A 25,896-nucleotide genomic window follows, 5' to 3' on the forward strand; every position below is an offset into this window, starting at 1 on the left:
GATAGTCAGGTTTTTAATCAGCAAGGGAATCAAGGGTTCTGGGGATAAGGAGGGAAAGTGGAGTTGAGGATTATCACGTCAGATCAATCATGATCTCATTGAACGGCGGAGAAGACTTGATGGGCCGAATGGCCTACTTCTACTCCTATGTCTTAGGGTCCTATGTATGCTTAAAATTCCATATACAGTCCATGAGGCAAATGAAGAGATACTTGAAATAGGAGGTAAAGAACTCTCGAAGAAGTGACATCCAAATTTTAAAATGTCAGTATTTTGGACATTTGATCAAAGCTGAAAATCTACAGCGATCTCTTCTAGATGTAGTATAACTTGTACAAATGTGAAGTTATCCACTTAGGACGGAGAAACAGAATGGCAGAGTATTATCTAAATATGATAGGGGAATGTTGGCGTACAAAGGGTGTCCTCGAATACCAATCACTGAAAGCGAGCATGCAGGATCAGCAAACAGTTAGGAAGGCAAATAGTATGTTGGCCTTCATTGCAAGAGAACTTGATACAGGAGCAATGATATCTTACAGCAGCTTACAGGGCCTTGGTGAAACCACACCTGAAACGTGTGCAGTTTTGATCTGCTTATCTGAGAAAGGATACTCTTGCCATAGAGGGAATGCAGCGAAGGTTCACCAGACAATTAGGCGAGGCAGGGTCGACTGGGCCTATATTGACTCAAATTTAAAAGAATGAGGGAGGATCCAATTGAAAAGTATAAAATTCTGACAGGGCTGAACGTATTGAATGCAGGTGGTACAACCCCCTGGGCTAGTGCGCAGTCAATTCCAGTCCCACTTGACCCGGTGTCGCAACACAATTGAAATTATTAAATATTTCTTAGAAAAACACCCAAAGTCATTGGCCCTTAGCTGCCCAATAACTACAGTCACCAGGTTCATAAATAATTTAAACACAATTAATTTTATTAACAGTAATTATAATTAAATATGCAGCAATAATCCCCCACTTAAACTAGTCCCACCCTCCACACACACACAGGAGGGGTGTAAAAGTCTTTGTTTTAGATGGTTGTATTGAGCACAACCAGGCTTTCAGCTTGAGGTTTCCCACGTAGATTCATGTAGATTCTGTGTACAGCTGTGAAGTTTTCCATCCGCCAACCTAGGCTTTCTGTTCGAGGTTTTCGGTTTCCAATCTGTAGATTCATTCAGGTCTCTACAGTTTCAGAAACACAGCAGCTTTTCTGAAGAAAACACGAGGGAGGGAGAGAGAGAGAGAGCAGGTCCTTTTTCCTGAATGTCCAGGTCTCCAACTTGTCTTTCCCCTGACTCTCTGAAAATCATCCCACTCAAAGCAGGACCCAATCACCACCTGTTACCCAGCAGAATACGGCATTTTGGCCAATTCATTTGCCACCAGCCAGCTAATTGAACTGAGTTCCACCGATCCCTCGGGTGCCGAAAAGTCTGAGTTTTGTTGCCCAAAGTTAGTACAGTGCACTATGTTATAACTTTGAAGTTTCTCATTTGCCCTCTCGATTTAAAAGATATACATTCAGTCAGCATCCAATGGTCAAAATGATACCAGCAAAAATAAAGAAAAGGGAATCAACAGGAAGGGCCCTTACACAAAGATATTGTTTCCTCTGGCTGGGGTGGGGGTGGGGTGGGGGGGCTCGAGACAAGGGGGTCACAATCTCAAGAAACAGGATAGGTCATTTCAGACTCTGACTAGGAGAAACTTCTTCACTCAGCTGGTGGTGAACTTGTAGAATTCTCTACCACAAGACTGGAGGCCAAAATCACTGAATATATTTAAGAAGGAAGTAGATAGATTTCTCAACTCTAAAAGTGTCAAGGAATTTGGGGAGAGTGTGGAGCATAGTGTTGAGATAGAGGAACAGCCATGATCATGTTGAATGGTGGAGCAGAATCGAAAGGCTGAATGACCTACTCCTGCTCCTATTGTTTCTGTTTCTGTATCAACAGCAAGCTTAGATATAAAGATCCTGCTGATAACTCTCAGGAAGTTAGGTCGATGAGCTGAGTACCTTGCGACTTCAATGGTATTGGAGACCCTGGAGGCAGGCAATTGGATGCCTCCGAGGAGGCCTACTCAATGTGATGTTCGTATAGGACTCGAGTTGGCCGCATGAGTAGAGCAAGATGTTCAGTGCGGACACTGGAGTATGTCAACTGTAAAATACATGCATGAAGCCATCCAAATGATCAGCAATTCCCAACTTGAACCAATGTATATAAATGTGGGCTCTGATTCATCATTAAAGATCAAATCTAACTGAGAGACAGGCGTCAGAAGAGTTGTGATGGTTCTGGGGGTGCATCAAAAGATTTACCAAAGCATGACATCCTTCTTGAAACTTGCGCTAACGACAAGGTTGGGAGGGTAAAATATACAAAAATGTTTTTGCAGAACTTCCTTTTTCCTAGTATTTCTAACAATGCAAGCCTATTTTGTAGCAGTATTACAATGCCTATTAACAAATATTTTAAGAGGGTGAGGGATAGATAATCTAGACCCTATGCATGTTTAATGTCATTGCTGTTACCCAGAGGATGAAGCCCAACCCAACAAACTGATCTGGTCCATTGATGCAGAAATACTGCAGATTCTGTGGCAGCTCAGATAAATGTTGACTGAGGTTTCATAGTCCAAATCATCATATTGGACAGGGGCACCAGTGCCAGGTGAATGGCCATGGGAAGAAACACCACATTATCTAACTAAAACATAGGAATTATTTCTGAAGTATTAAGAAGTAGCCTAAGTTGAGAAGTGTAAGCTATGCTCATTACTTATGTATTTAGATCACAGTCCCTTAAGCGATTACATGCGATCAAAAATGCAATATATTGTTCCACAAGGGTACAATATGGCCATTCAACATTGTTATGGCTTCCAAAATGAGGACCCACTCCAAAGCACTGTCACATAAAAGTTAAGAACAGACTCAGTCCTTACAAATGTGGTAGCAGTGACATTCACGCAAACCAAATCAAAAATAGGAGGTAGTGTACATACAACGGACAGAAAACGGATACGAACCTGAAGAGAGGGAAGGACTGACTACCTGTTGAAAGATTTGCCATGAACTAACTGAAACAATGTGAGAGGACATCATAATTCACAGAATGCAAAGCATTATTGCCAATACCCATGTAGTCCTCTTATTAAAAAACGATTTTCCTCCCTCTTTGAGTCCCACTTGCCTGGAAATTATTTTATTTGACTTTGTGTGAATAGTTCAATTATTAAAATATTATCTAAAAATATGATGGATATACCTATTTTATTTTTCAATTTGTCAATCCCGGATGGCACGGTGCAGGTCACTGTCCGTGTGGAGTTTGCACATTCTCCCCGTGTCTGTGTGGGTCTCACTCCCACAACCCAAAGGTGTGCAGGGTAGGTGGATTGGCCATGCTAAATTGCCCCTTCATTGGAATTTTAAAAAAATAATAATTTGTCAATCCCAGAGCTCTCCATTTTAGTTTATTATAAAGCAGTTTTTGATTTCTGTTTTGTTTTGTGACACAAGACAAACTTCAGCTTCAGGAGTGCTGACATTATCCTGTAGCCCAATGTAGTTATTGCATAGTCAACACCTATTGTTGGATGCTATAGTCTTGCACTGTTTATTCAATGACACACTGCACCTCATTTTCATTGATATGGTCTGTGCCAAATGTTAATAGGATCCAATCTGGCTGGTGAAGCCAAAACCAATTTACAGGATTATTCTATATCGAGAGTTTATTGACTTGTTCAGTCTCACAGCTCTCCTCTCACTTAACCCAGTTGCCCCCTATTTAAATGCTCAAAGACAACTAATTCATACTCATCTCCAATTTTTCTATTCATATGGCCCATCCCTAATTGCCCTTGAACTGAGTGGCTTGCTAGGCCATTTCAAAGGTATTTAAGAATCAATCTAGAGTTACAACAATTGGCAATGGTCATCATTAAGCTTTAAATTTCAGACTTCTTTTGAATTCAAATTTCACCATCTGCCACGGTGGGATTCGAACCTGGATTCCCTAAAATATATCCCGGGTTACCAGTCCAGTGACAATACCACAATGCATCACCTCCCCTAGTTCTACCAACCTTAATGATGATATTAACAAACATTGGAAATGTAATTAACAAGACATGAACACCAGGTACTTAATGATCACCTACAGCTGCTAAACAGTACAGTTGTTGGAGGATACAATCCCCACCAGATATTGAATGGTACAAGCAACTTTGTTGAACAATACAGTCGGTCCAAGTTATTCAAAGGTATTCTCCAGTTCCAGTTGCAAAGTCACACAGTATATATTATTTTCCAATCCATACCAGTGAGGAAATTCAGAGATGGGAAGAGAGCCCACACAATGCCAGACGGTGATGCTGATAATGTTGGGAAGGGTCAGACATTCCGTCCAAGGTTCTGGGCAGGTGACTTGCTATTTCAGTTCCAAGCACAGCAAAGGAGTGTGGAGCAGCAGCAAGAGCCATGTCAAACATCATTCCACAGACAGCTATCAAAAGAGAATGAGACCCTTTAGAAGGAGAGAGAGAGTGCAAACCTCCGATGCAGTTAGTTTTATCCACAAAACATATTATTGGTCACTTAGATTAGCGCAGAGAAACTCCTCATAGGAGACAACTGGAGAAAAGGCCCTTGTAGGACCAGCCTCACTTGGAAATAGATCATCATTCCTTCCCTATCATGGGATTAAAATCCTGTAATCCCCTCCCTAACAGCACTTTGGGTGTACCAACACCACATGGATTACATAGAACATAGAGGCCATTCAGCCCATCGAGTCTGCACCGACCCACTTAAGCCCTCATTTCCACCCTATCCCCAGTAACCCAATAACCCCTCCTACCCTTTTCTGGACACTAAGGGCAATTTAGCATGGCCAATCCACCTAACCTGCACGTCTTTGGACTGTGGGAGGAAACCGGAGCACCCTGAGGAAACCCACACAAACACAGGGAGAACGTGCAGTCTCCGCACAGATTGCAGTGGTTCAAGAAGACAGCTCACCACCACCTTCTCAAGAGCAATTAGGGATGGCTTTGTCAGCAACACCCACATTCCATGAATTAATTAAAAAAATCCTGGGACAGAAGTTTCAAGGATTTACATGTGTCAGAGGTTTTTCAATTGCAAAAGAAATATTTGAGAAATGCAATAGTGACTCCCTTAAAGTCAGAGCTCCATTAAAGCCTGAACTCCCCAATTGCACTGTTTATGCTACCCTGGCCTTCAAGGAGAAGAGATGAATTGATATTGTATAGCACATGGAATAGAACAGCCTGTGCAACATCCTGGTTGTTCAAAGGAAATGTATATCATCTGGTTCCAGTTCAGTCCATTGTCTGACATTGCTTTCTAAATTCTGGCTGTGCAGACAGCTTTCTATGAACTTAGCAGTGACCCTACTTATTCCTTTTAAGACTAAAGCCTGGAATTTCTATAGGTCTCTTTTCAACTCCCACCATAAATGTGGCAGAAGATCAACATAAATTTCCAGAGTAACAGTGTAAACAGCTGCTTGGGCCATTTCTCCAGCGCTCGCCTGAAAATTCTGGCACAAGATCAGAAGCTTAAGTAAAATGTCCTGGCAATTTTATTAAGGACTCTCTCTATAGGCTGCGTAACTTCAGTGAAAACCCTGTTTATGTGGCATGAGCAGGCTTTAAAAAATCGACCAATGTTACAGCAGCTGACGAAAGAACCAGGGTGCATTCGCAGCATTAGTCTTCTCCTTAAGAACCAAAGATAGGCAGTTAAAAAAACCAGATGCTTCCCCACTGTTACCAGACTCCTTAATGACCCTCATGGACTGAACTGAATTTTCCACGCATTTTCTCCACTGAGTAGTACTACACTGCATATACTTCACACCCGAGTCTATGTCCGTGTATTTACATTGTGTATTCGTTATATGTCCTATGTTTTTTATGTATGGAATGATCTGCCTGGGCTGTACGCAGAACAATACTTTTCATTGTGCCTCGGTACACGTGACAATAAATCTAAATCTAAATCTAAAATGTACACAATTTGTGCAACTTGTATAGGAAGATATGAAGACTAGTGTCCTTTACCTATTGGTAGAGGAGAGGCAAGTTGAGAAAACTTTTTTCCCCCCCAAAGTTATTGCGATCTGAAATGCACCACTTGAAAGGGTAGTAAAAGCAGATTTAGAGTACCATTCAAAAGAGAATTGGAAATAATAGTGAAAGATTGGAAACTGTGGAGGTCAGGTACATGTTTATCAAAATTTCATTAACAGGTATAGAAAAATAATAAAAAGGCTGATGGAATACTGGCCTTTATATCCGGAGGAATGTAGGAGCAAAGCTTCAACTACACAAAGCACGAGTCAGATCACACCTGGAACACCAACAGCAGTTCCAGGCATCACGACTTAGGAAGGATATACTATGCTTGGAGGGAATACAGTATAGAAACCAAGGGTTAAATTACAAAGAGAGATTATACAAACTAGGGGTGCATTCCCTGAAATTTAGAAAATTAAGCTTGATTTCAGATATTAAGATTCAGGTTTTCAAGATAACCAGGGGCTGGTTTAGCTCACTGGGCTAAATCGCTGGCTTTTAAAGCAGACCAAGGCAGGCCAGCAGCATGGTTCAATTCCCGTACCAGCCTCCCCGAACAGGTGCCGGAATGTGGTGACTAGGGGCTTTTCACAGTAACTTCATTGAAGCCTACTCGTGACAATAAGCGATTTTCATTTCATATTTAAGGTGACTATTCAGGGTCGATAGAAACTGTCTCCCTTTGTGGGAAGTCCAGGATGAGAGTATAGTTTAAAAATTTGAGCTAGATCTTCCAGGATTGAATTTAAGATACACTTATATACACACACAAAGAGACCATTCTGCAACTTTGAACAGAATGTTGAGAGTTGGGTGAGTGAGTGAGTTAGGTAAAGAGAAGGAGGTGCTCCTTTGATTTTTCTAACTTTTTCACCATGTAGGAATTGATTCTTACTCTACTAAAATAGAAGAAGCCAGCTGTTTGTTGAGTATTATTGAGTGGTCACGGCCTATTCTATTACTAAGGTTTAAAACAGTACGCAAACTGGTGGTACGGTTAACAAAATCCCAAAATCAAAATAATTAATTGAATAAAATAAGTAGTTAATTAAAATATATTAAGGATGGCAGGACAGGTGATGTATCATGGCTGCAGCATGTGAGAGCTTCTAGATGGCAATGTGGTCCAGGGCAAACCTGTCTGCAGTAAGTGTCCGCGGCTCAAGGAGCTTTGACCACTTCCGGGGTGGAGGCTGAGCTGCAGACACTGCGATGTATCAGGGAGGGGGAAGTTACGTGGACACTTTGTACCAGGAGACGGTCACACCTCTTAGGATAGGATCTTCTGATTTAGTCAGTGGCCAGGGACAGGAGGGTGTGACTGCGAGTGAGGCAGGTAAGGGGAGCCAGAGGGCAGGAGTACAGGAGCCACAGCCATTGTAACAGGTTTGAGGTTCTTTCACCATGTTTGAATGAGATTGGGGGCTTTTAGGGCAGGTGAACTGATTGACCTTGGCACTGTGCTGCAGGAAGCCATTCAAGTGGGGTGAGCAAAAAATGAATGCATCAATTGCTAATTTTAAAACAGAGATTAATACATTTTTGCAAACCAAAAGTATCAAGGGGCACATCTGTCTATGGCATTTAAAAAATATGGTATATGGCATAAGGGTGCAGATCAGCTATGGTCTCATTGAAATGGCCGACCACGTTTACTCCTGCTCCTAAAAATACTTAAAGGGAACAAAGTTACATGCAATGGGGAAAGAAACGTAGACTGGGATTAACTGGCTAGCTCTAACAAAGCTCTGACATTGGGATATTGGGTTGAATGGCCTCCATTTTTGGATGCCTTTACACTTAGCAAGGGGTAATTCTACCACCTCCCCGCCCCTGCCAGATAATCTGAGCATAGGAGGGTGCTGGTGTACATTCCATTAACTGCCAAGTTTGATATTAACTTCACTGGCTGCACACTTGCTCAGACTATCCGGTCTATGTATTAATTGGCAAAGTTGTTGAATAAATGAAGGGATTCCAAACTATTCCAGGAATAGCCAAGGCTGGAAACTTCACCTTTTGACAGCTCCTGTCACCCTTAGGTTAGTGTTCAAACTCGCCGTGTATCCACACAGCTCTAAGAAGCAGGCTGCAGCACAAAATGGTGGCGAGTAACGTTGCAGTGATCACAGCCGGTACATCCTTCTTCTGGCCGACAGGAACCTGTAGTGTTAGGGTTTCTACGACCTGCAAAGAGATGGAATCATTAGATACAGCAACTGAAACAGGAAAAGATTCTGAGGCTTGGTAACTTGTAAACATGAAGCAATCCATACTTACTCTGATGGGACTGCCTTTAAGGATAGTGCAACATTTACTTTTAGCTCAACAGCAAATTATATGAAAAATAGTTAACTGTACAAATCCCCAAATTAGACGACTCTAACCCTTACGGGGAGTGTTGAGTGATAGGAACGGAGAATGCCTAATCAGACACAGAACTCAGCAAGTTCAGCATGTGGTGCCCCTGTTTTCAACTCTGGGGAGGCATCACAAAGCATGATTTACTTCCAAATTACTCTCTACTTCCCTGACTCCCGCCGTTCACTTTCTCCAACTCAATGTTAACATAATGCACCTTTAGCAGAATAAAACATACCAAGGTGCTTCATAGAGCGTTACAAGACAAATTTCAACACAGCCACATTGGGTAAAATTAGGGCAGCTGGTCAAAAAAGTTAAAAGTAGTGTCTTGACGAAAGAGAAGTAGAGAGTTGGAGAGGTCCAGGGAGTATATCCCAGAACTTTTAGGCATTGCAGACACAGTCACCAATGGTGAAACGATCAAAATAAGAACTGTTCAAGTTACCAGAATTAAATGAGCTCAATTATACTGGAGGATTGAGTCACCATGGGTGACCGTCTGTGTGGAGTTTGCAGTCTCCCAGTGTTTACGTGGGTTTCCTCTGGCTGCTTCAGTTTCCATCCACAGTCCAAAGATGTGCAGGTTAGGTGCACTGGTCATGCTAAATTGTCCCTTCGTGTCCAAAGGTTAGGTGAGATTATGGGGATAGGGCGGGGGAATGGGGCTAGGTCGGGTGTTCTTTGGGAGGGTCCCAGCCGGCCAGCCGAGTTCCCGATGCCGTGGTTCTAATCACCTATTGCCGTTCGGGAACCTCGCGTGGTGGCTGCAGACGAAGTCCGTGGCCGCCCTGGTGGGGGGGGGGGGGAAATCGGGCACCAGACGGGGCCTTATGGGCGGCTGGGGCACAGATCGGGCCGGTCTGATGCAAGGGCGTCCAGCCGATCAGGGGGGGGGGGGCTACATTTCTGAGCTGCCTCCGCGGTCCGAGTCCGCCATGCGCTCGGCGCGGCTGCTGGAGGCAGTCGCCGTGCGCATGCGCGGACTCAAATTCGGAAATGCGGGGGCCCATATCCACAGCTGAAGCTGCGTGAATTACTCCGGGTCCCTGCCAGCCCCCTGGAGGTGAGTGAATTGGTTTAATATTTTTTGAGGAAACTCCGGAGTGCAACGCCAGCGTTTGTACGCCGGCGTTGGGACATAGCCCCATTTTGGGAGAATCCAGCCCTTTGTTTCTATGATTGAGGGATTTGGAGATTATAGAGACATGGAGAGGAGAGGCCCTGAAGGTATTTGACAAAGAAAAGATCATTTTAAAAATGAAATTTTGACTGACCAGAATGATATGCAAAGTTTTGGCTGACCTCAAGTTTTATGGAGGACTTCAGGAAACTGTGTGTTAAAATATTCATGTCTAGAGGTAACAAAAGTATGAATGAAAGTATGAGCTGAGACAGGAGTGAAGTTGGCTTATGTTACAGAGGTGGAAATAGATGGCCTTAGTAATGGCATGGATATGGAAGCTCATCTTGAGGTTAAATATTACACCAAGTTGCAAAAAGTCTTGTTTATAAAGCAAAACTCAATCTGTTGTCAGACATAACAATGGAAGTGATAGTTAAGGAACAGAATTTGGAGCTGGGGTCAAAGACAATTGCTTCATTCATCCCAATATTTAGTTCAAGGGAAGTGGTCTGATAATTTAGTATCAGTGTAGGGGTCAAGAATGCTGGTAGCAAGGTACAGCTGTGTATTAGTGAAAATTAATGCTGTGTTTTCAGATGATGTTGCTAGGTAAATGAGAAATAGGAGGGAGCCAAGGATAGATCCTTAAGAGCAGTAGAGGTAACAGCGCAGGGGCAGGAAGATGAGCCATTGTAAGGATTACTCCGGCTACGATTAGAAAATTGCAATCCTACCCAGCTGGACAATAGAGGTGTTGGAGAAGGAAATGAAATGAAAATCACTTAATGTCACAAGTAGGCTTCAAATGAAGTTACTGTGAAAAGCCCCTAGTCGCCACATTCCGGCGCCTATTCGGGGAGGCTGGTATGGGAATTGAACCGTGCTGCTGGCCTGCTTTAAAAGCCAGCTCTTTAGCCCTGTGCTAAATCAGCCCCAGGATGGTGTGGTCAGCCTTGTCAAAGGTTGAAGACGTGCAAAAAAAAAAAGGATGAGGAGGGAAGCTTTAGTTTTGACAGCCATAGAGCGACACGGTGGCGCAGTAGTTAGCACTGCTGCCTCACGGCGCCGAGGTCCCAGGTTCGATCCGGCCCTGGGTCACCGTCCGTGTGTGAAATTTGCACATTCTCTCCATGTCTCCCCAAGTTTGCACATTCACCCACAACTCAAAAGATGTGCAGGGTAGCTGAATTGGCCATACTAAATTGCCCCTTAATTGGAAAAAAAAAATTGGATCCTCTATATTTATACAAATAAAAACTTTGTCATAGTCACAAAAAACACCATTTGTGACTTTGATAAGAGCCATTTCAGTACCATGACAGGGGCGAAGACCTGATTGGAGGGATTCAAATATGATGTTCAAAGATTTGGAAGGTAACAACATGTTCAAGGGCTTTGCAGAGGAAATGGAGGTTGAAAACAGAGCAGAAATTTGCAAGGATGCTTGCAGCCATCACTTCCTTCACATTTTGTTGCCTGAACACATCAGCAGGGGATTCAATATTGTTCAAACTTGCGCATAAAAACCAACCCACAATGCTCAAAGCTAATCTGCACCTCTTAAGGGAGGTGCATTGTAGCGAGAAAAGGTGTTGGTGTTGTTCTGCAACTGAATTTGACCTGAGAAAGAGAGGTCAATGGCTGATTATCGGAGAGAGTGATTCCAGGTTTTTGAGTGCTGGATGTTTTGGAGAAGCTGTAAAAGGGGGATGGCCCTGTATTCTCAGTAAGGCAGGTGGTCCTCCTGGCTCATGATCAGAATTTGACAGGAACAGATAGCCAGAGAAGTCAATGCGAGGAATATAACCCCAAAACACCTGGATGCACTGCGGGTAACTGTTTTGCGATCCGACACGAGTGGTCAGTCAGTGAATGCATTTTAAAATGCAATAGTATGGCAAGGGCCTGCATTAGCCTGAATCACTGCTCAATTCACCGCACCCCCATCATTCACCTATCAATAGTCTCGGTCAATCAGTAGTCAATGTAATCATTCATATGGCTGACCTCATCCGTGGACACTTAACACTGTTGCAAGCCTCAAATCCATATCTCACATACATTACCATGTGCCAGCTGTTCAACCAGTACAGTAAAATCACCCCTAGAGTGAACGATAGTCACTGACCTACCCACTTTCTTGCAGGGGAAGATGGCGCACAACCAGAGGCAGTAGGTCCTAACCGGAAAGAAATGTGTCTGCATGATCTAATCATCTAATCCCCATGGAGGAGATGGTGCTGGCTATTATGGGAAGGGCCATTTCTGAGCCCGTGATCACTGGCTGTGCTGAAGCCATTGAAGATGAAGGTATCCATGTATCTGATCCTCCTTTTCTTATCCCACTTTTCTCATTCCACAATCTTTTCTGTTTAAGATACTGATAGTGTACGCTTCTCTTCCCGCAATACAACCTTACCTGTAGCCCTTTCTTTTCCTTTTAAATACACAAGCAATGTAACCTAGTCAGGCAGAGGAGGAAGAGCAAGAAGACAGCAAAGATGAAGAGATACCACCATTCAATGTCACAGTTGCAGCTACCAGTGAAGATACCAACAGTGTGTAATTTTGAGGATAGATTGAAGGTGGGTCAGTATACGGTGAGGCAGTGGGCACGATTGAACTCCAACTAGGAAAAATGGTGCTGGTGTCAGCTCGTCAGAGGGCGAGGTCGCACACTGGTTCGGCTGCTAAGGACACTGATGATTACTGGATCAGACTATAGAAGTACAAATCAAATGCTTTGTGCACTGAAAAGCCCGAGTTCAACATCGAGGAGCTTGGAGGAGTCCAGCACTAACTCGGCGCAAGGCTTTAAACAGAGCTTGGATCCAATACTTTCCAGCATAAACAGGGGGGCACTGCTGCAATGCAACTGTGCAGCCAGCCATGATACAGTGTCTGATGCCGATGCCTCAACTGCCATTGCAGCACAAAGTGATAGTGCAGTGGTACTGTCACTGGACTAGTAATCCAAAGACCAGGGTAATGCTCTGGGACCTGGGTTTGAATCCCACCATGGTAGATGGTGAAATTTGAATTCAATAAAAAAATCTGGAATTAAAAGTCTAATGCTGACTATGAAAGCATTGTTGATTATCGTGAAAACCCATCAGGTTCACTAACGTCCTCAGAGAAAGAAATCTGCCGTCCTCCCCTGGTCTGGCTTACATGCGACTCTAGATGACTCTTATGCCCTCTGAAATGACCGAGGCAAGCCACTCAGTTCAAAGGCAATTAGGGTTGAGCAATAAATGCTGGCCAGCAATGCCCACATCCAATGAATAAATAAAACATCATCCATCTGTGTGCTGCAACCAAAGCTTAGAAGGCTGTCTTGCAATCTTAGCTTGCTGCCATAGAAGCTCAGACTTTTGCCATCATGGTTCTGGCTGCCATTGTGCAAAGGGTGTCATAGCACTTCTGCAATCTGTTCTCCAACAGACCAGATCCCTAAAGAACCTCCCGAAATAGCTTCCACTCTCTCCCCCTCCTCCCTCAGGGTCAAGAGAGGTTGTCAGCTAGATGGTCTGCATGCTCTGCATACATCTGATTGATGTCAGATGTAGACATATTAATCTCTTTACCTTTACAGTGTCTGGCACACTTTGCATCAGAAATGTGCATGCATGGCTCAGATACCATTCTGGAATCCTCATCTCTGCGGTACGGTGGCACAGTGGTTAGCGCTGCTGCCTCACAGCACCAGGGACCTGGGTTCAATTTTGTCCCTGGGTGACTGTCTGTGTGGAGTTTGCATGTTCTCTCCGTGTCTGCGTGGGTTTCCTCCGAATGCTCCGGTTTCATCTCACAATCCAAAGATGCGCAGGTTAGGTGGGGTTACGGGAATAGGGCGGGTAGTGAGCCTCATGGCGTGCTCTTTCGGAGGCTCTCTGCAGACTCGATGGGCCAAATGGCCACCTTATGCACTGTAGGAATTCTATGACGATGATTACCAACAAACATTTTCAAAGCTGTATTAAATGAAAAAAATGAAGTGCAAGTGGATGTTTTGTTTGCAAACTAAAAGTATGACAAGTGTGTGAACAGATGGGCTGAATGGCCTCCTTCTGCACTGTAAATTCTATGAAAGATTACTGGAAAAAGGTGATTTCAGGAAACTGCAATCGGTTTCAAGAAGAAATTGGACTGGTTCTGACTAAAAAAAATGGATTGATCAGTTAGATAGACAAAAGCTCTTCTCTTGTTTGAAACTATTAATGTGTCAAAAGGTCATGAGAAATAGGAGCATGACAACGATATTTATATCAAATAATGTGGTATATTATTGCTTTTACCACAGGTCCAATGGAATAAATTAGAATAATTTTGCTTACTTCTATACAAGGTACATTGGAAACAAAATTTCCAAAAGTCATCAACTTACATTCCGATAATTAACATTCATCCAGCTACAGGTACTGGAACTATTTGCTGAGCAGGGAGCCTCACTCACACAAAGTTTCCAATTTTCCATTAATGGATTACCTAAAAGAAACAAAAAAGTGTATACAAGTTTTATAAATCAAGATTTTTAAAAATCAATGTTATTTAACAGAGTTATACTTTGCATAGGCTTTTAGTAAAGAAACAGGAGATGAGGTGAGTTTTGAAGTGTTGAGAGCAAGCATGGATTTTAACAAGCAATAATTATGCACAACAAACATCCAATATTTTGAGACATTTTAGTCGCAGAAAATAGTGTACATGAACTTTAAGAAAGACTTTGATAAGGCACCACAACATACAAACTAAGAGCAGGAGTAGGCCTCTCGGCCCCTCGAGCCTGCTCCATGATTCTATAAAACCATGGCTGAGCTGATTGCAACTTCAACCCCACATTCCTCCAGACCCCGATAACCCTTCGGCCCCTTTTTAATCCAGAATCTATCTAGCTCTTCCTTAACAATATTCAAAGACTCTGCTGCCATCACCTTTTGAGAGAAGAGAGTTCCAGAGAGTCACAACCCTCAAGAGAAGAAATTTCTCCTCAGCTCTGTCTTAAATAAGTGACCCCTTTTTAAAAAAAAAATTAAACATTTCTTCCTCAACTTTCTCCAGCAGTGCAGTTTGTACAAAGAAAACTGCACTTATATGCTAAGTCACTTGGAAAGTAGATATCTGCAAGTCGTGATTCACTAAGACATACAGTAGTGCAGATTTCAGTTTGGAAGGGCAACAGTTTGGACCACATGAAAGTCAACGGGCTGGATTCTCCGTTCCCAGACGCCGATTTCCTATTCGCAGATCAGGCGGAGAATCCCTTTTTACGACAAAATCGGAGGCAGCACCTGTTTGACACCCCCTCAGCGTCATAGTGGCCGCACGCCGTTGGGACGGCGTCAGCGCGTCATCTGAAAGCCCACCCCCGATGCTCCACCTCAATAGGCCGAGTTCACGAAGGCGCAGGGGACGCGTGGAACCTGGCAAGGCGGCTGCAGACTGTGTCCAACGCCGTCAGTCGGGCTGGAGACATGCTGCTGGCCGGGGGGGGGGGCTTCCACGATCTCTGGGGGAACTATGGAGGGTGTCCAGGGAGTGTCCGGGGGGACACTATCTGGCAGGTTGGGTCCGCGCACAGCCGGCACCATGATGTATGGCGCGACTGCTGCAGGTCACCGCCATACGCATGAGTGGCCACGGACTCGGCCATTCTCCGGCCGTTTATTTTGTGGAGACCGGGAGTTTTACGTGGCGCGGCTGCTAGCCCCTCACTGGTCGCAGCATTGGTGAGGGGGCGACGCGATTATTTCCATGTAAAACGCCACGGATCCTCCGCACTTAGCCTCACAATTGGAGAATCGGGCCCATTATCTTTGAAAAGATCTTGTAACAGCAGTTACATGATTCATGAGACAAGCATGTAGTTCCTGATTCAAGAAAGTGCTTGAAGATATGTCTCAAGTGTTACGTTTAATACCTGGGTGGCATGGTGGCATAGTGGTTAGCACTGCTGCCTCACAGCTCCAGGGTTCAATACCGACCTCAGGCGACTGTGTGGAGTTTGCACTTTCTCCTCGTGTCTACGTGGGTTTCCTCCGGGTGCTCCGGTTTCCTTCCACAGTCCAAAGATGTGCAGGTTAGGTGGATTGGCCTTACAAAATTGCCCTTTTGGTGTCCAAAAGGTTAAGTGGGGTTACTGGGTTACAGGGATAAGGTGGAGGCGTGCTCTTTCCAAGGGCCGATGCAGACTTGAGGGGCTAAATGGCCTCTTTCTGTATTGTAAATTCTATCATTCTATATCTTAGACTGGATCTTAAACAGTAGTGGTGGTGAATCACAGAAGAAAAAAAATCATTACAGGTCCTGGTCTTTAACCCTCCTAAAACAAAGGAAGAGGTTTCGGGAGGGATTGCAGAGCTTAGGGCCCAGGCAGCTGAATGTTCATCCAATAATGGTGCAGCAATGAAAACTGGGAATGCTTCAAGAGGCTAGAATTGGAGGAGCAAAGATATCCTGGAGGGTTGTGTGTATGGAGAAGTTTGGGCCCAATCTTTGTAGGGTAAACGTGATAAACATTTGCAGAAGGCATGTGATCAAACCTCCGGAGATGTCTCCAACCAGAGTTGGCAGCCCGACTTACGAGTTTGGCTTTCCAATAAAGGTTTTTTTTTAAATCAGAAAAGCAAGTTTGCTGCAATCTACAGCACAAAAGGCAGACCCAAGCCAGACAGATGACAGGTTTCATCTGCTGTCTGACCTGAACTAGATTTCTGCAGTCCTAAATTATGGGGAGGAAAAATGTCCAGGGTTTCCACTCAAGGTGACTTTTTGCTGGTAAATGTAAGTGAAGGAATCGGCAGTGGGTGGGATTGGCATTTGATTAGCTGTGGTGAATTCCCACAGTGAAATAAAGAATGTAGGCTCACCAGATGAGGAACAAGACAATAGCTGACCCTTATGGAACCATAACCAAACTGTAACAGGAGTTAGGGGAGTGGAGAGAAAATTGGAAGGCAAAGCAAACCCGAAAATGTAAGTCACCCATTCTAACTTGTTACATACTTTCCTGGCAGCGAATCATCAACTGTGGATTAGCAAGGGTCACCAAAGCAGTGGCTTCCTCCGTATCTGTTGGCCGATGATATCGTACATGAACAGGGACAGTGCCAGTAAAATGTCCACTGTGTTTGGGGCCAGGCTTGAGGTAGACGACAATTGTGTGTGCTGTTGACAAATATTCTGGAGCTTCAATGTTGATCTCATCCTGAATGAATATCTGCACAGCAGTTTCAACTGTTAACAAGCCAGCACCAATAGCAAGGAACAAACAATAACCACTGTCGCTACATAGATCCAAGTGAGTAATTCTCAATAGTTAGTGCTACCAATTATAACACAGCAGTCTTAGCACCATTGTCGTTGTTGAAATATGTGGCATTGCTAATTAAACAGAATATCCAGTAGTTGTAGTAACGCTTCCCATTTCACAGTTCTTATGTTAGAATGTATAACTGTTTTTACGTGACAACCAGGCTCCAAAAGGGACCTAACTGAAAAGCTCTCCTACATTTATTGTGCAAGGTTAGCTGTCACAAGAGGTCTTTAAAAAGAAAACTTGGGGTCATCATGTCGGCACCAAAACATGACAGCAATTCACCCACAAGCCTCAATAAAATCAGCAACAGCCGGAACGATCTGTGAAAAATAGATCTAAATAATGTCAGATGTAAGAGCTATCAGTCAATGAGCATTATAAAACTATGTATGACTGTAACAATGCCTGAAAGTACAAACAACATACCTTAAATAATATAATAAGCTTTTATTGTCACAAGTATGAAGTTACTGTGAAAAGCCCCTAGTCGCCACATTCCGGAGCCTGTTCGGGTAAGCTGGTATGGGAATTGAACCTGCGCTGCTGGCCTTGTTCCGCATCACAAACCAGCTGTCTAGCCACTGAGCTAAACCAGCCCTGGCTACCTTGTTCCACACTTGGGCCTGGAATAATTGAATGGGACAGTGTAAAGAACGCTGCCCTGAGTGTAATATATGCAGTACATGACCTTGCTTGATGGTGATGCTGCAGTTTTATCCTACAACACATTCTCTTTATATAGCATCTGTATATGGAAAAACACCCCATGATGCTTCTCAGAGAAATTATTACACACCAAGGTGCATAAGGAGGTATTAGAGCAGGTGACTAAAATATTGGTCAAAGAATAGGTATTAAGGAGTCTCTTAATGGATGTAGAGAGTAGAACATTGAACATTACAGCACTGTACAGGCCCTTCGGCCTCGATTCCATTATCATCCATATGTTTATCCAATGACCATTTAAATGCCCTTAATGTTGGCGAGTCCACTACTGTTGCTGGCAGGGCATTCCACGCCCTTACTACTGAGTAAAGAACCTACCTCTGACATCTGTCCTATATCTATCTCCCCTCAATTTAAAGCTATGTCCCCTCGTGCTAGCCATCACCATCCAAGGAAAAAGGCTCTCACTGTCCACTCTATCTAATCCTCTGATCATCTTGTATGCCTCAATTAAGTCACCTCTTAACCTTCTTCTCTCTAACGAAAACAGCCTCAAGTCCCTCAGCCTTTCCTCATAAGATCTTCCCTCCATACCAGGCAACATCCTGGTAAATCTCCTCTGCACCCTTTCCAATGCTTTCACATCCTTCCTATAATACGGCGACCAGAACTGCACGCAATCCTCCAAATGCGGCCGCACCAGAGTTTTGTACAGCTGCAACATGACCTCATGGCTCCGAAACTCAATCCCTCTACTAATAAAAGCTAACACACCGTACGCCTTCTGAACAACCCTATCAACCTGGGTGGCAACTTTCAGGGATCTATGTACATGGACACCGAGATCTCTCTGCTCATCCACACTGCCAAGAATCTTACCATTAGCCCAGTATTCTGTATTCCTGTTACTCCTTCCGAAATGAATCGCCTCACACTTTTCTGCATTAAACTCCATTTGCCACATCTCAGCCCAGCTCTGCAGCTTATCTATGTCCCTCTGTAACCTGCAACATCCTTCCGCACTATCCACAACTCCACTGACTTTAGTGTCATCTGCAAATTTACTCATCCATCCTTCTACGCCCTCCTTCAGGTCATTTATAAAAATGACAAACAGCAGTAGCCCCAAAACAGATCCTTGTGGTACACCACTAGTAACTGGACTCCAGTCTGAACATTTCCCATCAACCACCACCCTTTGTCTTCTTACAGCTAGCCAATTTCTGATCCAAACCGCTAAATCACCCTCAATCCCATGCCTCTGTATTTTCTGCAATAGCCTACCGTGGGGAACCTTATCAAACGCTTTACATATACATCACATCAACTGTTTGGTCACCTTCTCAAAGAACTCAATAAGGTTTGTGAAGCACGACATACCCTTCACAAAACCGTGTTGACTATCCCTAATCAAATTATTCCTTTCAAGATGGTTATGAATCCTATCTATTATAATCCTTTCCAAGACTTTGCCCACAACAGACGTAAGGCTCACTGGTCTATAGTTACCGGGGTTGTCTCTACTCCCCTTCTTGAACAAGGGGACAACATTTGCTATCCTCCAGTCTTCTGGCACTATTCCTGCAAACAATGATGACATAAAGATCAACGCCTACAATCTCCTCCCTAGCTTCCCAGAGAATCCTAGAATAAATCCCATCCAGCCCAGGGGACGTATCTATTTTCACACTTTCCAGAATTGCTAACACCTCCTCCTTATGAACCTCAATCCCGTCTAGTCTAGTCGCCTGTATCTCAGTATTCTCCTCGGCAACAGTGTCTTTTTCCTGTGTGAATACTGATGAAAAATATTCATTTAGCGCCTCTCCTATCTCCTCAGACTCCACGCACAACTTCCCACTACTGTCCTTGACTGGCCCTACTCTGACCCTCGTGATTCTTTTATTCCTGACATACCTATAGAAAGCTTTAGGGTTTTCCTTGATCCTACCTGCCAAATACTTCTCATGTACCCTCCTTGCTCGTCTTAGCTCTCTCTTTAGATCCTTCCTCGCTACCTTGTAACTATCCATCGCCCCAACTGAAACTTCACACCTCATCTTCACATAGGCCTCCTTCTTCCTCTTAACAAGAGATTCCACTTCTTTGGTAAACCACGGTTCCCTCGCTCTACGCCTTCCTCCCTGCCTGACACCCGGTACGTACTTATCAAGAACACGCAGTAGCTGTTCCTTGAACAAGCTCCACTTATCCAGTGTGCCCAACCTGCCAAAGACTTCTCATGTCCCCTCCTGGCTCTTCTTAGCTCTCCCTTTAGGTCCTTCCTGGCTAACTTGTAACTCTCAAGCGCCCTAACTGAACCTTCACGTCTCATCTTTACATAAGCCTCCTTCATCCTCTTGACAAGTGATTCAACTACTTTAGTAAACCACGGTTCCCTCGCTCGACCACTTCCTCACTGCCTGACAGGTACATACCTATCAAGGACACGCAGTAGCTGTTCCTTGAACAAGCTCCACATTTCAATTGTGCCCATCCCCTGCAGTTTCCTTCCCTAGCCTATGCATCCTAGGTCTTGCGTAATTGCATCATAATTGCCTTTCCCCAGCTATAACTCTTGCCCTGCGGTATATACCTATCCTTTTCCATCGCTAAAGTAAACGTAACCAAATTGTGGTCACTATCGCCTACCTCCAAATCTAATACCTGGCCTGGTTCATTACCCAGTACCAAATCCAATGTGGCCTCGCCTCTTGTTGGCCTATCTACATACTGTGTCAGGAAACCCTCCTGGACACATTGGACAAAAACTGACCCATCTAAAGTACGCAAACTATGGCACTTCCAGTCAATATTTGGAAAGTTCAAGTCCCCCATAACAACTACCCTGTTACTCTCGCTCCTATCCAGAATCATCTTTGCAATCCTTTCCTCTACATCTCTGGAACTTTTCAGAGGCCTATAGAAAACTCCCAACAGGGTGACCTCGCCTTTCCTGTTTCTAACCTCAGCTCATACTACCTCAGTAGATGGGTTCTCATCAAATGTCCTTTCTGCCACCATAATACTGTCCTTGACTAACAATGCCACACCACCCCCTCTTTTACCACCTTCCCTGAGCTTACTGAAATATCTAAACCCCGGAACCTGCAACAACCATTCCTATCCCTGCTCTATCAATGTCTCCGAAATGGCCACACATCAAAGTTCCAGGTACCAACCCATGCTGCAAGTTCACCCACCTTATTCCGGATGCTCCTGGCATTGAAGTAGACACACTTTAAACCACCTTCCTGCCTGCCGGTACACTCCTGCAACCTTGGAACCTTACTCATGACCTCACTACTCTCAACCTCCTGTACACTGGAGCAACAATTCAGGTTCCCACCCCCCTGCTGAATTAGTTTAAACCCTCCCAAAGAGCATTAGCAAATTTCCCCCCCCCCAGGATATTGGTACCCCTCTGATTCAGGTGTAGATCAACCCATTTGTAGAAGTCCCACCTATCCCAGAATGAGCTTCAATTATCCAGGTATCTGAATCCCTCCCTCCTGCACCATCCCTGTAGCCACGTGTTCAACTGCTCTCTCCCTATTCCTCGTCTCACTAGCACGTGGCACGGGTAACGACCCAGAGATAATAACACTGTTCTAGCTCTAAGATTCCACCCTAGCTCCCTGAATACCTGCCTTACATCCCCATCCTTTTTCCTACCTATGTCGTTGGTGCCTATGTGGACCACGACTTGGGACTGTTCCCCCTCCCCCTTAAGGATCCCGAAAACACGAACCGAGACATCACGGACCCTGGCACCTGGGAGGCAACACACCAACCACGAATCTCTCTCGTTCCCACGGAATCTCCTATCTGTCCCCCTAACTATGGAGTGTCCAATGACTAATGCTCTACTCCTCTCCCCCCTTCCCTTCTGAGCAACAGGGACAGACTCTGTGCCAGAGACCTGTACCCCATGGCTTACCCCTGGTAAGTTGTCCTCCCCCACCAGTATCCAAAGTGGTATACTTGTTACTAAGGGGAACGACCACAGGGGATCCCTGTACTGACTGCTTTCTCCCAGCCCCTCTCACCGTCACCCATCTATCTTCATTCTTCGGAGTAACTACATCCCTGAAGCTTCTATCTATGACCACCTCTGCCTCCCGAATGATCCGAAGTTCATCCAGCTCCAGTTCCCTAACGCGGTTTTTGAGGAGCTGGAGATGGGTGCACTTCCCACAGGTGACATCAGCAGGGACACTGACGGTGTCCCTCACCTCAAACATTCTGCAGGAGGAACATTGCACTGCCTCCCTTGCCATCCCCCCCCCCCCCCCCGAGATAACTTGCGGATAAAACAAGAAAAAGAATGAAAGAAAGAAAGGGCTTACTTGATATTCACTCAGCCCCTTAGGTTAGAGGAGGTGGAAGGGTGGGGGACACTACAAGTGTAGTGTCTCGGGTTTAGGAACCGGCCAACTCATACAGGTACTACAAACCTTCGCACAACTCCCCACGGCCGACTTCCGGTTTCCTGCTATTCTGAAAGAAAAGCTACTCCGAAAAAAGTAAGTTAAAAATAGAAATTCAGCTTACCTTCAGCTCTCCTTACCAAAAAAACGCTCCCCTCTTTGCCTGCTCCACTGGAAGAAGGAGGTCTGAACCTCGGAGGCAAGTGCTTTTTAAAGAAAACTACAAACCTTCCCAGAACTCCCAACGGCTGACATCCAGTTTTCTGCTGCTCTGAAAGAAAAACAACTCCAAAAAAAGTAAGTTAAAAACTGATGTGACCATCAATTCACACGAAACCAGGAGTAGAAGTAAACTGTGGCTTTAATCAACTAGAACAGTGCCTGCTTGCGACCGATCTGTTAGTGAGAGCCGCCTACAGGACGACTGCTCTTTATACCTCCCCTCAAGGGGTGGAGCCAGGGGCGGAGCCCACACAGGCCCCAACATGCTACATCATAGGTAATACCTTACAATGGTCCAATGGTGGAGCCCACATGGGCAACAGCGTAATACAGATATGGTGAATTGTTACAGCAAAACATTCACCACAAAAACAAAAATTCAGCTTACCTTCAGCTCTCCTTACCAAAAAATTGCTCTCCTCTCTGCCTGCTCCGCTGGAAGAATGAGCTCTGAACCTCGGAGGTAAGTGCCTTTTAAAGAAAACTACAAACCTTCCCAGAACTCCCCACGGCCGGTTTCCTGCTGCTCTGAAAGAAAAACAACTCCGAAAAAAGTAAGTGAAAAACAAAAATTCAGCTTACTTTCAGCTCTCCTAACCAAAAAATCGCTCCCCTCTCTGCCTGCTCCGCTGGAAAAATGAGTAGGAGCTGTTTAGAGGGGGAATTCCATGGCTTGCAGCCCAGGCAGCTGAAGGCATGGCCGACGTTGGAGCAATTAAATTCAGGGATGTTCAAGAAGCCAGAAATGGAGGACCACACATGTCTGAGAGATGAAGGGCTGGAGGAGATTATAGAGATAAGGAGGTGCGAGGCCATGGAGGAATTTGAAAACAAGAAAAAATGTATACTCAACTGGGAGCTGGAGTACGTCAGCCAGCACAGTGAATGCGATTTAGTGTTAGAGTTTTAGATGAGCTCAAAGTTTACAGAGGGTAGAAGGTGAAAGGTCATCCAGGAGTTTCTTAGACCAGTCAAGTCTAGAGGTAGAAAAGACATGAATGAGGGTTTCAGCAAGAGGGGTGCTGAGGCAGGGCCGGAGAGAAAGAGTCAAGTGAGGTAGAAATAGTGGTTACGTGGTTGAATGCTCCTCTCAGGTTCAAATGCATTACTGACGTTGTGAACTGCCTGGTTTACTCTCAAACAGCCAGGGAGGGGATTGGGGTCAGTGGTGAGGGAGTGGAATTACGGTGGAGACAAAAGACAATTAAAGCAAATACTACAATCTTACCAACATTTAAATTGAGGATATTCTTGCAAATCTAGGGCTGGGTATCATAAGCAGTCTGATAATTTCGAGATAATAAATAAATAATATACCCGAAATTCAACTTCAGTCATTGCTATTGTTATACACAACCATTATAATGCTCTTTTTAAAAAGAATTTAGACTACCCAATTCATTTTTTTCCAATTAAGGGGCAATTTAGCGTGGCCAATCCACCTATACTACACATCTTTGGGTTGTGGGGGCGAAACTCACTCAAAAGGGAGTTAAGGTGCAAACTTCGCACGCTTAGTGACCCAGAGCCAGGATCGAACCTGGGACCTCAGCGCCGTGAGGCAGCAATGCTAACCACTGCGCCACCATGCTGCCCTATAATGATCTTTGACTGATAACTCGTGCACCTGATATTTAATAAAATCCATTTTCCACCATGAGATGCATCGCCTGACAACCCAACTTCCTGTCCTGGTTCCCATTGTTAGCTGATGTAGTTAACAGTTCTCTCTCCTTTGTCAAACTCTCAAAAGTCCTTGAAAGTGTTGTCATGTTCCAAATTGTCCCCACCTTTTCCAGAACTCCACATTTGAATCCCTCCAATCAGGTTTCCACCCTTGTCACAGGTTCTTATCAAAGTAACAAATGACATCGTATGTGACCGTGAAAAAGGTAAAGTACCCCTCTACATCCTTCTCAACCTGTCTACAGCCTCTGAGGTAGTTAACCACTCCATCTTCCTCCACCATCATCCAGTTGGCCGAGACTGCATTTGCCTGGTTCTTATTTAATCTTAACCAGAGAATCACCATTAATGGCTCGCCTTCCTGCTCTGGTGCTCTACAATGGTCTATCCTTGGCTCCCTCGTATTTCCAATTTACATGCTGTCCTCAGCGACATCATCCAAAAAAGTGTCAGTGTCCACAAGTATGCTCAGGACACTCATGTTTTACCTCACCACCACCTCTCTTGACTCCTCCGTTATCTCTAGGAGAGATGGGTTGTAACACTAGCATTGTGAAAAACATATCCTGCTCCCTCACGTGACAAAGTGACCAAAAGCAAGGTAACAATACTCCTACTTCTTTCTGCCCTTTTTACTGATAAGTAAAGCAGTCATACCTCTTCACCTTTATGCTCTCGTAGTGATGCAAGCTCAAATGGATCCACATAGAGTCCTTGGGGTAACTGCGCCTTAATCATAATGCAACAGCCTTGGTGAGCACCTTCACCAAGCTCAACATCCATTACCAATTCTCTGCAAAGAATAACAAGCAGTCAATGAGTCACAATAAGTCAGAATCCTACCTGTTCATCAATGCTTTTTCCAAATTAACCGCATGAAGAAAAAGGCATCTAGATTTATTTTTATGTCCCATGTCTTTGAAACCTTGAAACGCTTTTTGGAACTCTCCTCTGGCTCAGTAAATTAAGGCATCACACAGTATTCAGTCATTAGAACAGAAGATCCACATTTCTGCCTGGTCTGTACTGGCTAGAACCCATGGAAACATATGGCATTCATGATATAGGAGAGGAATGGAAGCACAAGGTATAAAATCGGTGGGGGATGATGGGTGCAGGGAAGGTTTGGTCTTTTTTGAGTTTATAGAAGATACTGTCATGCAGGATCGAGGGATTGGTAACCGCTGACAATGTTGGATTAGAACTTTTTATTCAATCAAGTCAATGAGATAATAAAACATAACCTCTTACATGTAGGCCATATGAAATCTAGATACCAAAATACTCAAATGTCCCAGAAGATATCACCATTACTGCATAAAAACATACAAAATAGAAAAAGGTGTAAATCATTCAACCCACTTCAGTAAGATATTAACTGACCTTTTATGCTGCTACACCTTCCCACACTTCACCATATCCCTCAATGTCCTTAGTATCTAAAAGTCTGTTGATCTTTGACTTAAATATATCCAACAGATGAGCATCCACATCTTTCTGGAATAGAGAATTCCAAAAGGTTCACACCCCTATAAACAAGGAAGTTTCTCCTCATCGGAACCGAAATTGCCAACCACTTATTCTGAAACAGTGACCCCTGCTCTCCAACAAGAGAAAAAAAAGCCTTTCAGCATCTACCCTTTCAGGCCCCTTAAGAATTTTATATGTTTCATTAAGATCATCTCGCATTTTCCGAAACTCGAGGAAATATAGTCCTCACCTATTCAATCTCTCGTCTTAATACAGCCCTTCACCCCAGGAATCAATCCGGCAAACCTTTGTTGTACTGCCTTGAGGACAATTATCTCCTTCTTTAGGCAAGGAAAACAAAATGTACATAGGATTCAGGTGTGGTCTCATCAAGGCCCTGTAAAATTGCAGCACTTGTATATGCCAATCCTTCTGTAACAAAGGCTAACATGCCATTTGCTCTCTTAATTGCTTTCTATAGCTACATCCTAACTGCT

At 44.2% G+C, this 25,896-nt stretch overlaps 1 protein-coding gene across 4 annotated transcripts in view; it reads right to left on the reverse strand.

Moving 5' to 3' along the window:
* Nucleotides 1-917: 917 nt before the first annotated feature.
* The window catches only part of pigx (phosphatidylinositol glycan anchor biosynthesis, class X), a 40,818-nt gene continuing 15,839 nt past the window's right edge, over nt 918-25,896 (reverse strand). For 2 of the 4 annotated variants that reach the window (XM_072474836.1, XM_072474835.1), the window contains 5 exons: nt 24,587-24,722; nt 16,613-16,826; nt 13,995-14,095; nt 8,137-8,307; nt 918-4,523 (listed from right to left, as the gene is read on the reverse strand). In XM_072474836.1, coding sequence (XP_072330937.1) covers nt 8,164-8,307; nt 13,995-14,095; nt 16,613-16,826; nt 24,587-24,722 — 595 coding nt within the window. In that variant the 3' untranslated portion in view covers nt 918-4,523; nt 8,137-8,163. Of the gene's footprint in view, nt 4,524-8,136; nt 8,308-13,994; nt 14,096-16,612; nt 16,827-24,586; nt 24,723-25,180; nt 25,243-25,896 lie in introns of all 4 variants that reach the window. The other 2 variants (XM_072474838.1, XM_072474837.1) reach the window with 2 other exon arrangements.

Source organism: Scyliorhinus torazame, chromosome 14 (assembly GCF_047496885.1).
Source record: "Scyliorhinus torazame isolate Kashiwa2021f chromosome 14, sScyTor2.1, whole genome shotgun sequence".
NCBI lineage: Eukaryota > Metazoa > Chordata > Chondrichthyes > Carcharhiniformes > Scyliorhinidae > Scyliorhinus > Scyliorhinus torazame.